A 15,540-nucleotide genomic window follows, 5' to 3' on the forward strand; every position below is an offset into this window, starting at 1 on the left:
AGGGAAAACTTCCGATGTTTCTAGTAGCTGGTCCAGTCAAGTAGATGCTGGTCCTGTTGTAGTTCAGATTGCCACCGAACTAATGTTGCCAAAAAAAGATGTCGACAATGTCTTTATTATGGAATAATTATAAATCATACTTGCGGGTTGCGTCTAGTTGATGAGGCCTGATGTAACTCTCCGTAGCTAGAGCCGCGAAAATTGCTGCAAGCAGTATGGATAGTTGCCAAGAAATGTAACATAGATCTGCCAAAGGCAGGGGTAGCAACTTATTTTCTTAGACGCGAAATATATCAGGTTGACCAAGCTGCCGCTAATTGTAATGGCCAGTTGCAATGCTCTCTTAATCGCCCGTTAAGTATGTGATGTTTGGTCTAAAAGAACTATAGGATAGAAAAGGTATAGGCTGTGAGTAGGGCTTTCAATGTGTATTCGGTACAGCTGCCAACGTTAGACATTGTAGAATAACAACTTACGACAGGTCCCTTTGCCGAGGTCCTAAATAGGAATGTATTTTCGAATTCCCCGCAAAGAAAACAAGTCTCCGTAGAATATCGGCACATACATGCAGTAACGTCTACTTACTGTAGCATTCTGAAAGAATTAATTTAGGGGACAAGAAATGCCTAGAGCGGGAGCGGGCGCGGACAGGATCATTTCTCGTGTGATTCCGGGAATGGGTTATTTGGCAATATGCCAAATTCCCGCACACCAAACCAACGACAACTTAGTGGTGTCTTTATTGGCCGCACTTAGAAGAGAGTGATGAATATACAATGTGTCAAGACTAGCCATAACTCTCAGATTCCTTCACCAATAGGTGTCGGCACTTGTAGCTGTTAACTCGGAAGAAATCCCGCTCAACCCGCGGATATTAACCACTTGCGGCAGGTCATGCAATGATATCCACAAGAGTATAGACGGCAAATTGGGCGGTTTTCCCGTTATATTAAACCAACTGCGTGTTTCGCTAGCTCAACAGCCAAGTCGCTCGGCGTAAGTGACAGGTGTCTCGGTGCTTATATGCAGCATTGCATATCCAGACTAATCGCATTCTTTCATCACCATCCTCATAGAGTTAAGCTTAGGCTACGGAGTAGTTTGTCACAATTAAGCATCCTTGCTGGAGCTGTCAAAACTCCGTTTCACTGAATACACTAGCCTTGTCAAATGTATATAAGCAAGCCAATAGACCGCATTTCACTAATCAATCAGATCAGTTAAGATATCTAGCACCTGTTCAAACAAAATACATTCAATATGAAGGTTCAATTCCCTTCCCAGTTGTTTCTCCTTTATTCTTGAGCTACAAATTAATTGGTCTGACAGGCTGTCATTGTCTCTGCTCTTGTCGGGCTTGCTTCTGCAGCCCCCTCAGCACTTGCGGGTGTTAACTACAACCAATGGTGGGATGCGGGTTGCAACGGCCGAGCCCTCCTCGGAGGCTCACTGACCCAGGGATTTTGCACCATAGTTGAGAGCTTCCCTGGCGCAAGCATCAAGCTTACGCCGACAAGCCCATGCCCTGAAGGCACTTCGCCACAGGTTACTATTTCCACCACGAACGACTGCGACAATGATGAGCCTGACTGGACGTTTATCGCGACGGACGAATGTGTCAACGTCACCATTCAACCATCGGCAATCCACCTTAACTGTGTGTAGTTGGAAATCGGTAAAGCCTAAAGTGATGATAAGACGATGGTATTGAAAAGAGTGTTGGAGGTTTGTGATTTATTATTGTTATATAGGTCATGAAAGAATAAAAGGCAATCCAACAATTCGATTTAAGTGCTATAATGTACTGCTCAAGTTCCTTTGGCAACCTGACTTGTTGGACTGTCATCTTAAAGGAGGAAGAGAATAAACTTACCAAACAGCTACGTATGAGGCGCCTACAAATTCTACCATATGTCCTTGTTAAATGCAACGTCAGTACCTTGATTTGAAGTGGATGAATATTGCCAAGCATTGTTGAGGGAATGATCGTATGGTAAAGCCTAAAACAGCGCTTTAGGAGCCACAAAGCTAAATCACAATGAGACATCGTCAGTGAATAGCGTGTACAAATTCATAAGATCACGCCAGCACCATGATGGAGACTCTTGTAGCATATATTCATCAGATTGATGATCTTTTGGTTATTTTTCTGTGTAGAAATTGATATTAAGTCTAAAGTACGTTCTATAATTTGCGAAGCTAATTAGTGCAAAAAGTAGGTTGGCATAAGCCAAACCACCAACGGTCCCAAGCTGTCACCATCCCCAAACTCCCTTGCAAGCCATTACAGATCAATCTCCATCATTATTTCTTCCCCTCCAAATTCCACTGAAACATCTTTTGGAATATCTCCTTTCCATTACCCTCAAGGACATCTCCATGGCAAGGAATGATCGTTGTAAAATCCCACTTGTTGATGACTCTTAGGCTGTCGTTCATGCTATTGCGATCCTTGGCGCCATGCCAGATAATTCGCTTGGGCCATGTAGCATCTCCGTAGGTGTGTTGCACGCCCTGGAACAGCTTGTTGAGGAAGCCGCTTGGTCTCTGAGATGCAGGCACCTTGCTGTACTGCTCGGTAGCAGGCAGATTGAACAGGAGATCAGCCTCGATAAGGGTCTTGTCTGGCCTGTAGTTGAAGACGAGTTCCTTGTTGGCGTGGCCATCAACATACTCGTAGTCGAAATCGGCGTCAAACTCGTCGCTGATTTTGATATCACGCTTGCCATTCTTGGTAAAGACAACGGAGAATTTGTCGTCATCGATCTTAGGGTCCTTGGTTTGCGTCGCGCGCTTCTCGGGAAGGCCCTCTGGACCGATAATTTTGGCGTCAGGGTATTGCTTAGCCCATTCAGAGATGAAGATGTGATGCTCAAAGTCGAGGGCGACGATGTATCCTACGCGGCCTCCTTGCTCTGCGACTCTGGTCTTGGTTGCTTCTGTGAGGGCAACGGGAGAGAAAACAGCGAGTGCGCCAGATGTGAGTCTCACTATGTGATGAATGAGTATTATAAACAATGAGTCTTATACGAGAGAACTGAGACATACCAAGTGTCCCACGGCCGCCAATGCTGAGCTTGCCAAATCGTGAAAAGGGCACAGAGAAAGTGGTGACGTTGGGAGTGACATTGCGGATGACCATGAGGTCTGCCGGATTAGTTGGGATCAAGCCAGCCGACATGATGTTTCTCGTTTGAAAAGGTCGAAGTAAAAGCGAAAATATGCGTTTGTAGCTCTGTTGTGTGAAACTGTGTGTAAAACAATGAGTTGAAGTGTTAAAAACTGGCGGTGGTGATGGAGGTGGTGTTAATTAAATGATTTGTTGCGTGAAGTCATAATGAAAACATTCGATCTCAATGATGCAACGCGACCTATTTAAACACTTACGCCATCATGCTAAAACAGACCTGATACACGTATCGTCGATAACTCAAATCATGGATGGATACGCTCGGTTCATCCGTAGGGCAGATTTAGTAAGCACGTTAAACGTCGGGGCCTTGATACGAAAAAAGCCAGGCGCGTCGTTAGTGGCGAAGGATGCGTTCGTTCATTTGGAATTCCAAATATCTCTGCAGGGCGCCCCAGCCAGAATGTAATGGAGAGTTGAGCTTAGCTAACCAAGATCCGAATGTGGCTGTTGTCAAGCCGAGGCTCACCACCAGAACCCCAGAAGAAGAAGATCTACCTCGGGAAGGACCCAATCGGGCTTCTTGTTAATGTCAGATTTCAGGGAGCTAGAGCGAGGCCAGGGCAATGACATCAAGGCCGTTGAACTCGGACACGGAGCAAGATTGCCCGGCCGTCGTGCCACCCCGGCTTTTCGGTCTGATTGAGCAACCCGTCGATATAAAAATACAGCGGGCTTGTCCGAACTCGTCCGGATAGGATATTCGATAGGATATTTCATTTCATTTATTTTGTCTCGCTGTGCTTTGCGCAAGCGATAGTATTTGAGTTATTGTTGATTTGTTGCATATGTTTGTTGTTTGGGCCGATGCAGCGGCAGGATTCCCCTGGGTAAATTAGCGCAGAGCCCGCAAGATCAGATCACTAATAAACTCGTAAGACGCCTAAAACTGGAATTGTAAAACTAAAATCTAACTTCGCCAAAAAGTGCAGTTAACACCTCAATTAGATACCTGTATCTACTACTCAAGCTCAATATCGACGAAGTATAAGTATTTATAAATCTGCGCAACTGTTATTCATATTACTCAGATATGTTACATCTACCTTGTCCAATACCCCTGACTTGTTCTCCTCTACATGGAACTCGAGAGCTTTTGCAGTTCAAATTTCACTAGCCGTACCTGCTATACCAACCACTTCCTGCAGCTACAAAGAAACGTCACAGTGGTAGGGTATTGACTGGATGAAAAAAAAGTTCAACTAACTGTGAAATTGCGTCCGGTCAATATATATTTATATGCTTGCCCAGTCCATTGCCAGCAGCTACCTCTATACGCATGATTCAAGTAGCAGAGTACATCAGACTTACCCTTATTTCCACGGGAGCTTTTCAGAGCGTCATATATGGAGATATTTTGAATCCTTGAGCATGCCAGGTTTGAGTTACTTTTACATCTAAGTTTATCTTCTTTGGACTTTTTTTTTTTTTTTTTTTTTTTTTTTTTTGGATGGGTATCTAAATAGCTTCTAACTTTCTGCCTGCCTCCTTATGTAGGATGCATAGCAAGCAATTGACCTATTAATCAGTGCATACTGTAAAAAGGAGGTTACCATTTCTTCGTCTAAGCTGTGTTTAGCCATTGAATAAGTATTCCTCTTCGCTCTACGATAAACGGCCCAGCAAAGCCTTGTAACGTAAATCAACGAAGGCGAAGGGGTCGTCACAACGTCGACAAGGCGACTCAAGTTACTCCCATCTGGCCAAAGGTCTCCCAAAACTCCTTGCCTTTTCCTGTCATTTAAGAATTTTGCCATCAGTAGCACAACTATGTCGTATTCACTTTCATCGGGAGCTCTCACCCACTGCGAAGGCGGCATCCACGAGATTGTGAAGCTGGTTACAATTATATGCGTGGATTGACTTGTTACTAATACGCAAAGCAGACTGAATGAAGTGCCCTGAGCCTCCACAGCTGTTTGGATTGTTCATGCAAAGCAATCAGCTCTAAATCGGGAACATTGAGCTTGTCCAGAGAATCTTGTAGATAGCTTCCCTGCCTTAGTGACCTGCCTTGGTGGGGTAGAAAGAGCTGCCTTGCTGGAAGAGCTGCCTCGCAGGAAGAGCTGCCTCGCAGGAAGAGCTGCCTTGCAGGAGTCGGCGAAAATAAAATTATGCCACTGAACGGTTATTGTCCCTTGAAGAAGCAGCCGGTATCTCATACTTGCTATCAGTTGCACTACATTATTCCAGCCATAGCCCCTTTCTGCTATAACGGAATGTGCTCATCTTCGGTAGCAGGGTAAAACGCATTTACCACAACTAAAACTTGGATAGAATCACTTCCACAGCGATTTAGGCATGAGATCCGCAGGACAATGAGTTGAAGTAATGAGATGATGGCTTGCTCCAACAGGACACAATGCATTCCGCATATTTGACGGCCAATACGGAGCGACCTGCACCGCCTTTAAAAATAAGGGGCCATTCAAAACATCCGTTGATAGTAGACAAGTTGTCTAAAGTTGATGTATTATGCACACTGGTATATCCAAACACTATGTCAAACCTGACATCTCGAACCCCCAGCAATTCCATTGCCACCTCCTCGTCTTCCGACGTTCCCATTTTGATCCGATTTCTAAATGCTCGACAAGAGGGGTTAAAATCCCCCCCAATAAAAGAACAAAGGAAAATAATAAAACGACTCCAACGCCCAGCGCGTGTCCAACACGTTTACCTTGGCGAGGTAGATTGCTCAAATTCCGTCTGTACTCGGATTCCGTGCAGTGGTATATCGTCCCTTGTATCGTCAGCCGGAGGTTCGTTCATCCAGGAGGTTTTAACAGTGTGTCTATACCCTTTCGTATCAGGTCTAAATTGAGAGTTCATCACGACCGGATGAGACCCATTGTTGAGGCTACCGTCGGACTCAGTTTCGTCATCGAGGCGGTAGAAGGCGTTGCCACTCGCCCTGCGCTTCGACTCTCCGGCGAGGCCATTGACGCTCTTATTTTGGCTGGGGCCGCTCAGGTTCGACTTGTTGAGGTTGGAAGATTTGGCGCCGCTGGTTCCTCGGTTCGGGGACAGAAAGTTGCGCTTGATGCCGATGCTTCTGGCGAAGAGTCGAAGAACAGGTAGTAGGGTGGGAAGACAGGCTGAAACGATACCGGCAGAAACTTCGATGACTGTCCAGCCGACGGTTGGCGCCAGGGTGTAAGTGGGATCGCTGTTGGTGTACGTGAAAAGCACCGAGGTACGGTAAGCCGAGGCAAAAACGACGCTATAGACAGTTGTCAGTAAAAGTGGCATATAAAAGGAGAAGGATGCCGTAGCAGAAATGTCGGCAGGACTCTACAAAGCGCAACAGCACGTACAAGAAACCCAGACCAAAGGCAAAGGTCAAACCCATCTTCTCCGTTGTCCTCAGCTGAAGCTTCCAAATCTGAGGGATGGGCAGGACCAGGATGGCGAGATCGGTAAAGATGGTTGACGAGGCATTGGCGATCCAAGTGCCGACCTGGTTGATGCAGTGGCCAGGGAGATCAGGGTACCACAGTTTCTGGACGGGCACGCAGATGAAGATGAAGAGGAAGGTAATGCAAACTACCCAAGCCATGACGAAACCACCGACCGCCCAGGCCATCTTCTTGAAGTATGGCACATGGAAAATGCGGTAGTACATGAGCAACAGACTGATCTTGGTCCAGCCAAGGTTCCAGGCGTAGAGGATTTCGGCCACCAGCAGCCACTTTGCCATCATGACAATCCTCGCAGGCTCAACCTTGTCAGCATGGAGTCCCATGCCATTGTCGTACATGGCAAAGATGAAGCCAACAACAACGAGATACCATCCCTATCAAGGTTTTGCAATTTTAGCTATTTTGGCCCTGTTTGGAGGCAAAGCCTGTCTGGTCAAACAAGCCTCGTCGTTTGAGTAAACCTACCAGTGAGAATATAATCATGCGGTCATCCCATCCCAACGATTGCTGTCTGAGCCGACGACTGATGATGCGCAGGATGACACAAACCACCGCCAGGACAGTCATTGACGCAGTTACTTGCACGGTCCATGGCTGAAGGTTGTCGGCGTTGAAGCCCGGCAGACCCGGCAGAACTGATGGAGTTTCCTCTGCCATGACGATTCCCTCAATCGGAGCCATGGAGCATTTCGGAGTTTGAAGGTCAATGAATATTGCACATTCCGGGGCTGGACAGGATGAGGCGGTCTTTCATACTTGTTTCCTTTTTTCCCCTCTGCTTTGCCTTGCCGTTGCCTTGCCATTGCCTTGCCGTTGCCTTACTGTTGCCTCGCTTATCCCCTTCGCTATTAGTGTCTCTCTGTCAATCAGACGGCCCCCATGGCAATCAGGTCCACGCTACCGGGCTCATGTCAGGGGGGATGATGTATTGAATGTGGACACCTTGGCGGTGGGCTTGGACCATGAATAAGTGGGAGGCGAACATCATCCCCTTGGCTTGCCCTTGGCCTTCAGGAACTACTAGATGAGGTCTTTTTCCGCGGTGGCACGACTCGCTTGACGTCGATGTGTAACCGGTCAAGACGACGATCAGCTCTGGTGCCGTAACGGTCCGTCTTGGTGCCTTATGCAAGCAACGGCGGCCCCATAAGAGCTTTAAACGTACGGTACTTGCTCCACGTCCACCAACTTGTTGACTATGGCCATGGCGGTATGCCAGGGTATACAAAAGATACACATATTCAGGCAGGTCCGTACTGTAGGCACTGCCGGCACGATTTGGGTAGGTCGTTCGTCGTATTGATACAAGGTATATACGCATGCACTATTCCTCTTGAACACTGAATCGGCGATACCAAGTAATAATCTGACGGGATCAGCGTTCACGTGGGTTAGCGAACTGCTGTGCAAGCATTGTCCCATCGTGCTCATACAGCTTCTGGCCAGGATACCTCGTACTTCGTACATGAGTCTAATTCCATTCTGCCAAGGAACCACCTGAAGAGCCGGGGAATGGGAATGCCAAAAAAAACAAGATACAAAACGGTCCGGCATATCCAAACCTCTTTGTCCCCCTTGCAAGAATAGCGCCAAACACAGAATTACGGGCCTCGGAGCGCGCCGTACCCTTGTCTCAATTCCAATTCAGAGCGAGGTTGCGTGACTCCAAGGGTTTGGCCGTGTGCAAGAGGTGCTGTGGTGGGAAGTGGGCAGCTCAACTCCCGCCCGGGACCGGGAAACGAGTCAGTGGCTCTTCGGCAAGGCTTCAGCATTGTCTCCGGCTTGCCCTCCCAGCTTCTCTCGCGATTCAAGCCATGCTCCGTCAAGTCCTTAACCAGACCAATGGGAATTCTCTTTTACCGTCCCGATTCGTCGACTGGCATTTGCGGCTACCTGATTAGCGTAGACGAACCAAGTGGAGGGACAGGGGCGGACCGCTTCCCAAGTGCCTTCAAGCATGTCTTGTAGCAGAAATTGGAGTTGCTCCCAATGAAAGTTACTAGAATGAATGTAGAAAAATTTGTCCGGGTATGTTCTGGAGCCCAGGCTTGCCAGGCTATAATGCTACTATCCTGTTCTTTCTTTAGCATTAGTGTTAGGGATCTTCAGGCTATCCTACCTCAACTCCGCACACTCCGCTCTCCCGTCTCCATTTCGCACATTACCGTCCTCAGGCTGCTTTATGCACACATACTCGTACTGTTGCATATCAAAAGTATGCTTGACTTCAATACTATGCTATGGATACAGGACTGATTGTGGGTAAAATGCCAAGCAGCATGAGGCATTCTCTCTGTGAAAACACAAGAGTTATGGTGGCACAGTCCGGCCGAACTACCCGCATCCTGTAGCTTGCACTTATATACGAATTCCGGACTTGGGGTCTAGTGTCGAAACGAAGCGTTGCCTAGGAGCAGCACCAAGCAGAAACTATACTCCATGTATGTAAGGTACCTACGCGTCATGGCCTGTCACCGATCCGAGTGTAACCAACATACATATGTACAGTACATACGCTAGCCACGACTAACACCATGCATGCACACACACCTCGGACTACTGCTCCATACGAGTGGTACATGCTCCCTAAACCCATGGGACAGACGGCCTTGTCCCCATGTAGGCCGGAGGGTAGGCCGGAGGGAAAGGATGAATATGTACACCGCTAGGGAGGAGGCGGGTCGTTCAACTGATGCAGTTTCAACCCCCGCCGAGGCTGGTTCCAAAGCCTGGAGGCATCCGAGGCTCAACTCAAAGACGCGCTTGAGGGGCAATAAAGGCGGCTCCCTTTTTGACCCGTTGCCGGTCCAGCTATCTAAATACAAGTACAGGTAAATATTTAGTCCCCCACGCTTCGCCAGCTCTCTCTCAACTTTGACAAAGAAAGGAGCAAGGAAAAAACAAGAAACCCAATCCGCTCATCAGCCCTGATTCCACCTCTGCTAGACACTTACACGAGATACCCTACCTAAGCATATTTGTCTCTCCACACCATCATGACTGCCGGAACCACCATCAGAGTGCCGCATCTCGGCGGAATCGATGCCGGCTACCGTCTTTCCAACGGTGCCGTCGACCCCGCTAAGCCTACCGTTGTGCTCATCAACTCCATGTGCATGACTTCAGCTCTGTACGACATTCAGTTCGGCAACAAGGCCCTCACTGATGTTGCCAACCTGCTCGCCATTGAGCCTCTTGGCCATGGAGCCACTGAGACCTCAGCAGAGAACTACACCTACTGGGACACGGCCATCATGGCTGTCCAGGTCCTGGATGCCCTCAACATCAAGAAGGCTTTTGCCCTCGGAACCAGCCAGGGAGGCTGGATTGTCACCAGAATGGCTCTTGTAGCCCCCGAGAAGGTATGTGAAAGCAGTCTTTGTCAAGGCAACTGCCGTACATATATGTACGAGGATGCAAGACACTTATATGAAAAGAATCCATCCCTGTCCCGCATCCCCGTTTTTATTCCTACCTACTGCACGGCTTCCAACCAGTATGGTGTGTCTCATTTGCATTCGCCTAACTCGCATATATCATACACTACTGCTAGTAACAGTAGTGTACTCTCATTGTGAACACAGAGCTGAGATCACCCTGGGAATACGACGCTAACTAGCCTCAACTACAGATCCAGGGTCTCTTGCTCCTGGGCACTTCGCTCGACTACGAGTCCGCTGCCTCCCGTGAAAAGGGATGCTGGGATCCCGCAACTATGCTGGGTCCGGTTGTCGACAGCCTGTACAGCACTGAGCCAACCCCAGATTTCCTCATTGACGCAGGTCTACGGGAGAGCGTCGTTACCCTTGGGTTCTCGGGAACCGTCACAGAGGAGAAAGCACAGTTCTGGAGAGACACACTCGATAGCATCTACACTGGTGATAAAGGGCGAAAGAAGCTGCGTGGTGCCTTTACCAACCTCTTGGAGAGAGACGGTCTGCTGAGACGGGTGAGGGACATCAAGTGCCCTGTCTACTGGATTCAGGTGGGTCATTAATCTGCACTCCTTTTACTTGATTGTCTCAGTTGTTGATATTGACCAAAACTACAGGGCAACCAGGATCTCGTGTACGGCGTCGACGTACCAAAGGATCACATCAAGGCCTTTTCGGGATCGGTAGAGACCGATTTGTCCTTTACTGACGGTGGTCACTACCTGAACGCCACTTCCCCCCAGGACGTGGACGCAAAGCTGCTGCAGCTCATTAACAAATATTCTGCGTTGTAAATATAAATATCCAATATCAGACAGTCTTTTTTTACAAGTTAAACCACCACAAGTTCTTAGCATAGCAATATCCAGAGTCGTTATTGATCGTCATGTACTCCGTACTCGTCACTTTCACGATAAAGTGGCGAATAGACTCCAATGTGACATGCAGAAAATATGACAGATGAAAGCTCCACCTGAGCGCCTTCTCTAATGTATTGAATAGGAGCAAGAGGAGACTGAGCTTTGAAACCCATCAACGGTTAATATACTAGCAGCAGCTTAATTCAACGGTCGACGATCTTGCACGAAGTAGGCATCTGTGATCTTCCATTTTACCTCCAAGTGCTTCATCTATCAGGCTAACTCTCCTTATATGTCGCCGTCGCTTACGACAGTGCCATGTAAACCAGCTACTTGATGTGCTTCCACCGATTACGTGTCGACCAGATGGAGACTCTTTCAACAGGGGAACCTGAAGACGAACCCACAGGCGAATCCACAGCGCGAATTTGGCGGGTATTGTCGACCAAAGCGGTCAACCGTCGCCCCCAAAATCTTTTACGAGATCTGTAGTGAACGACAGGGTCTGAGACATTTTGGTTCGGCGCCGTCCAGACTGCCGAGCTTCTAACCCATGCAAGCCGCTCGACCGGCGCCAGGTGCTAAAATGTTGCCCATCAATCTGTTACTTCAGGGGGGAAGGTTAAATGGCGATCAGTTGGCTCTGTGACATTCCAATCGGGCTGCAATGTAGCCGACCGTCCGAACTTGGAAAGTTTTGCAATTCAATGCGTTGTTGGTCCTCACCTTGCATTTATAGCGATATATTAAAATCTCACCAAATCCGAATAGCTGGGAAGATAGACCCCGGCAGAGGCGAGCGAACTCTAGCCAGTAAGCATCGGCTGCAATGCACAGACAGATCCTTCGCGCAGCAATTCAAGGTTCTTATTTTTTTTTTTTTTACCCTTGCCAATAGGAAGCGTTCCGCACGTACTCGCAGCTGGTGGTGTGTTACTAACAGGAGGCCAACATTTTGTGTGTGTGTGCAACTGAATCAAGAAAAAATGGTTCAACTCCAATACTGTATTCATACGACATCGCCACTTTAAACTTGTGACTGCTTCTCCTTTCCGCAAGAAATCCGGGTCGTGAAATTTTTTCCTTCTTTTTGTCTTCTTCTTCCTTCTAAATTTACTCAAAGGAGGAGACGCCGTTACCTGAAATTATGGGGATTGAAGAGGTTTCCATCCAATAAACAGCCCATGGCCAGCAACCCGGAGCTGCTCGGGCTATTTTCAACTCCGGTCATGCCCTTGGACGCCATGACTACGTTCCTTTGACCCTTAAATCGGGGAATCGGCGGGAATGCGAATTACCAGGGGAAACTGAAGCCCTGATCTCCTGGCTCAAAAGCGCGGAATCTTCCGTGTTTACCTAAGGCTAATAATTTCCTCAAACGCGGAAGATTTGCTCCTTGTTGCTCTGGATGACATCTCATGGTCTTACCCTTAGCCAGCTCCCCAGGCTCAGGGAGAAGCGTTGAGTTAGTTCGCCGGCTGGATAGCCTGGGGGGCGGACTTAATTCGTTCTTCGGCCGCCGACAGATCTTGAGCGGGCTAATTATAACCGAGGATAATGGTTCTGAAGCATTCGTAAAAGAAATCTTGGACGAAAGGAGAGTTGTTTGCGACAATTCATGCACCGAATGGAGATTGAACGCTGGTATTAACGAGTGGTGGTCTGTAAACCATGGCTTGGAAGATTCGGGTATAGTAACATGGTCTCGTAACGACGCTGCTTCCATGCGTTCTGATCAGACAAGACGGCAGATGTCATGGCCGTTGTACGGAGTACAAGCTACCGTACTTGAAGCATACTCTTTGAAGCGTAAGCAAGAGCTTACTCGTATACACTGATAGGTGCTCGATAATGGCAGGATAGGAGTAACCTCGAGTCGCTCACCGCTGAGCATCACGACCACGGGACGAGTACATAATTTCTCCGTGTGTGGTGACTGATGCTGGCAATTGCCGAAAGAAGTGCTTATTGTAATTCATTTACGAGACATCGGGTGTGATTGTTAACAAGAATTCTCTTGCTGCAGAAGAAACGAAACTATATGCTAAGTATTGACATTGGAGCAAGTCTCGATCGGCTACGAAAAGCGGCCTTCAATTTCTTCAGTAAACAACCCATATACACATTCCTTGCAATGCTATTGCTAACATGTCTCTGCCTTATTTACAGATCGATTTATTGGTCCCTCACGCCCAGATCAAGACTCTACTCGGATGCCCTGTAAACCTGCTTTCCTTCAAACCATGTCTCCTTGACGACGCCCCTTATCAAACTCTCAGGCTTCAGCTCAACATCGCAAACAACGAAATCCGCCTTGAGACCCTTCTTCAAACTTCCAGTCCATTCATCCGCAAATGTCGAATACGCCGACCCATGCGTCGCCGCCACAACAGCCTGGCAAACTGTGAGTGCAAACTCCGGATTCACAACAGTCTCCAACTCAGGCTCGCGATACGACCTCCTCGTCGTCGCCACATACATGTTTGGAATGGGGAAATGAGGAGCTGTGGGCGCATCAGAACCGAGAGCTAGTGGTGCGCCTCCATCTGCAAACTCGCGGTAGGCAAATGCTCTCTTGCATCGGTGATCTCCGATGAGTCTCGGCCAGGCTCGTAGGATGGCAGGATCCGAGTGGACCGGCTGAATAGAGGCTGTGATGCCCAGCTTGCCCAGACGCACAGCATCTTCCGCATTGGAGAGCTCGATGTGCTCAATGCGAGGACGCCTCGAGCGGTCCGTGTTCCTCTCCAAAACATCAATCGCCATGCGAATCGTCCTGTCGCCAATTGCATGCAGCGCAACCTGAAGCCCTGCAGCATGAGCCTTGGACACAATGGTGTTCAGGTACTCTTCTGGCCACATAGGATCGGGAGTTGTTCCTGTCGAATACGGCTCCGTCAGTGAAGCCGTGCAGGCGTCAATGATTCCGTCACAAATGACCTTGACGCCGACAATGCGGCAGTCCGGTGTATTGCGAGAGTTGTATTGTCCAGCCAGTTCAATGGCACGTTCGACTTGAGGGATCACACCATCAAGAGAATCGCTGGGCTTCATGAGCCAATACGCAGCAATTCGCATGCCGCCGAGGCCTTCTTCATTTCGCAGCGCAATCAGAGGCTCCCAAATGGTCTCGTCCATGGCCATATCGACCATTCCGGTATAGCCAACCGAGTTGAAGGCTTTGATGGCGGCCTTGATTGACTCTTTCCGCTGCTCGATAGAAGCGACTTTAGCGGTAAAGGGCCAGATGTATTCGAATACGGCGCTCTCATTGAAGACGCCATTGAGTTTACCGTCTTTTCCTCGCTGGAAAGTTCCACCCACAGGATCTGGAGCATCATCTGGAATATTCAAAACACGGAGAACCTCCTCTAGTCCTGCCGTGTTGCACCATGTTGAATGCAAGTCTTTGGTATCAACAAAGATGGGCCTAGGATCCAGGTCGTCCAGCAGAGTAGAATCGACGCCGTCAGGGGTCATGGAGTGCATCCAGCCGCGGCAAAAGATACGAGGCACATCTGGATGGGTTTCGGCATATCGCTTGATCTCAGCCCGAATATCCTCCAAGCTCTTGCAGGCCTCCAAGCCAACTTTGACGAGAGACTGTCCAAGCAGCAGAAGATGCAGGTGACCATCGATGAATCCAGGAAGCACAGTCTGGTTGCCGAGATCTTTGACCGTCGCGCCGGCAGCTTTAGCAGCTGCTACCTCTGCGTCTGCTTCAGAGCCAACATATTGAATGATGCCATCTCGTATGATCATACACTCCGCAAAGGAAGGGCCAGCATCCGCCGCACCGGTCTCCGGAGACTGGTAAACCTTGCCATTGAGCAACACGACGAAATCTCGAGAAGCATGTAGTTCGCCCATTTTCCAGACTTAAGCTCAATGCAAAGAAGCATGCAAAGACGTTGTAGTGAACTTCTGCGTCTGCATCAGCCGATCCAGGAATGTCACTCATTACAAAACTCCCCGTATGGAGAACGTGGGGAAGCTATTAGAGCCGAAGCCGGATCTGATAACTGCGACCCGAGCCTCCGTTTAAAGCCGAATCGCCATGGCGTGAAAATTGGTTTAAGCACACTTGGCATGGAACACTGGGGCCATGGACGGCGAAAGTGTTCAACTGTGGCGGTTTAATGTGTTCTGACTGGCTATTCGCGTGAGCTAGACACATGTGATTCGACGGGCACATATAACATCGCCTTGAGCACGAGTCAGATACACGTACTATACCAGTTTTCCTTCGTAAATACAGTCTATTAATGTATTATTGCTCCCCCTCTGTGTGTTTCATTAACGTTGTGGAATCAAGAATTTTAGAGTTCTCGAAGGATCATGATCCTATGCATAATCCCCACAGTCTGCCGCTCCATCTGATCTGAATTAACGTTAATTGAATCGCGATGATGCGGGCGCACAGAGTTCTCATGTCGTACATATTCGCAGATCATGGGCAATAAATAGATTGAGTACTTTGCCTGATCCGGTCCTATTATTCGAAATTAGTAGGCATGAATCGTTATGCGGGTCCTTCAGATGAATTCTCTCACCAGATTACCCGGGAGGCTGGTGAATGATGGGAGCGGCTATACATCACCACCCGTGTCTCAAATATAAAGTTACCTGGGAAT

At 48.4% G+C, this 15,540-nt stretch overlaps 5 protein-coding genes across 5 annotated transcripts; 2 read left to right on the top strand and 3 right to left on the bottom strand.

Annotated features, from left to right (window-relative positions):
• Positions 1–1,260: 1,260 nt before the first annotated feature.
• On the top strand, positions 1,261–1,665 carry T069G_04287 (uncharacterized protein; the record flags this gene model as incomplete). The annotated part of the gene is made up of 2 exons (XM_056171497.1): positions 1,261–1,266; positions 1,330–1,665. The coding sequence occupies 2 exons, from the start codon at positions 1,261–1,263 to the stop codon at positions 1,663–1,665; spliced, it is 342 nt and encodes a 113-aa protein (XP_056032389.1).
• Positions 1,666–2,304: 639 nt separating this feature from the next.
• T069G_04288 (uncharacterized protein) lies at positions 2,305–3,181 on the bottom strand (the record flags this gene model as incomplete). Its single annotated transcript, XM_056171498.1, has 2 exons — positions 2,305–2,990; positions 3,049–3,181. The coding sequence occupies 2 exons, from the start codon at positions 3,179–3,181 to the stop codon at positions 2,305–2,307; spliced, it is 819 nt and encodes a 272-aa protein (XP_056032390.1).
• Positions 3,182–5,866: 2,685 nt separating this feature from the next.
• On the bottom strand, positions 5,867–7,269 carry T069G_04289 (uncharacterized protein; the record flags this gene model as incomplete). The annotated part of the gene is made up of 3 exons (XM_056171499.1): positions 5,867–6,413; positions 6,508–6,986; positions 7,078–7,269. The coding sequence occupies 3 exons, from the start codon at positions 7,267–7,269 to the stop codon at positions 5,867–5,869; spliced, it is 1,218 nt and encodes a 405-aa protein (XP_056032391.1).
• Positions 7,270–9,608: 2,339 nt separating this feature from the next.
• On the top strand, positions 9,609–10,840 carry T069G_04290 (alpha/beta hydrolase fold domain-containing protein; the record flags this gene model as incomplete). Its single annotated transcript, XM_056171500.1, has 3 exons — positions 9,609–9,974; positions 10,244–10,597; positions 10,664–10,840. The coding sequence occupies 3 exons, from the start codon at positions 9,609–9,611 to the stop codon at positions 10,838–10,840; spliced, it is 897 nt and encodes a 298-aa protein (XP_056032392.1).
• Positions 10,841–13,111: 2,271 nt separating this feature from the next.
• T069G_04291 (amidohydrolase family domain-containing protein) lies at positions 13,112–14,776 on the bottom strand (the record flags this gene model as incomplete). Its single annotated transcript, XM_056171501.1, has 1 exon — positions 13,112–14,776. The coding sequence occupies one exon, from the start codon at positions 14,774–14,776 to the stop codon at positions 13,112–13,114; it is 1,665 nt and encodes a 554-aa protein (XP_056032393.1).
• Positions 14,777–15,540: the final 764 nt, after the last annotated feature.

Source organism: Trichoderma breve, chromosome 2, assembly GCF_028502605.1.
Source record: "Trichoderma breve strain T069 chromosome 2, whole genome shotgun sequence".
In the NCBI taxonomy this organism is placed as follows: Eukaryota; Fungi; Ascomycota; class Sordariomycetes; order Hypocreales; family Hypocreaceae; genus Trichoderma; species Trichoderma breve.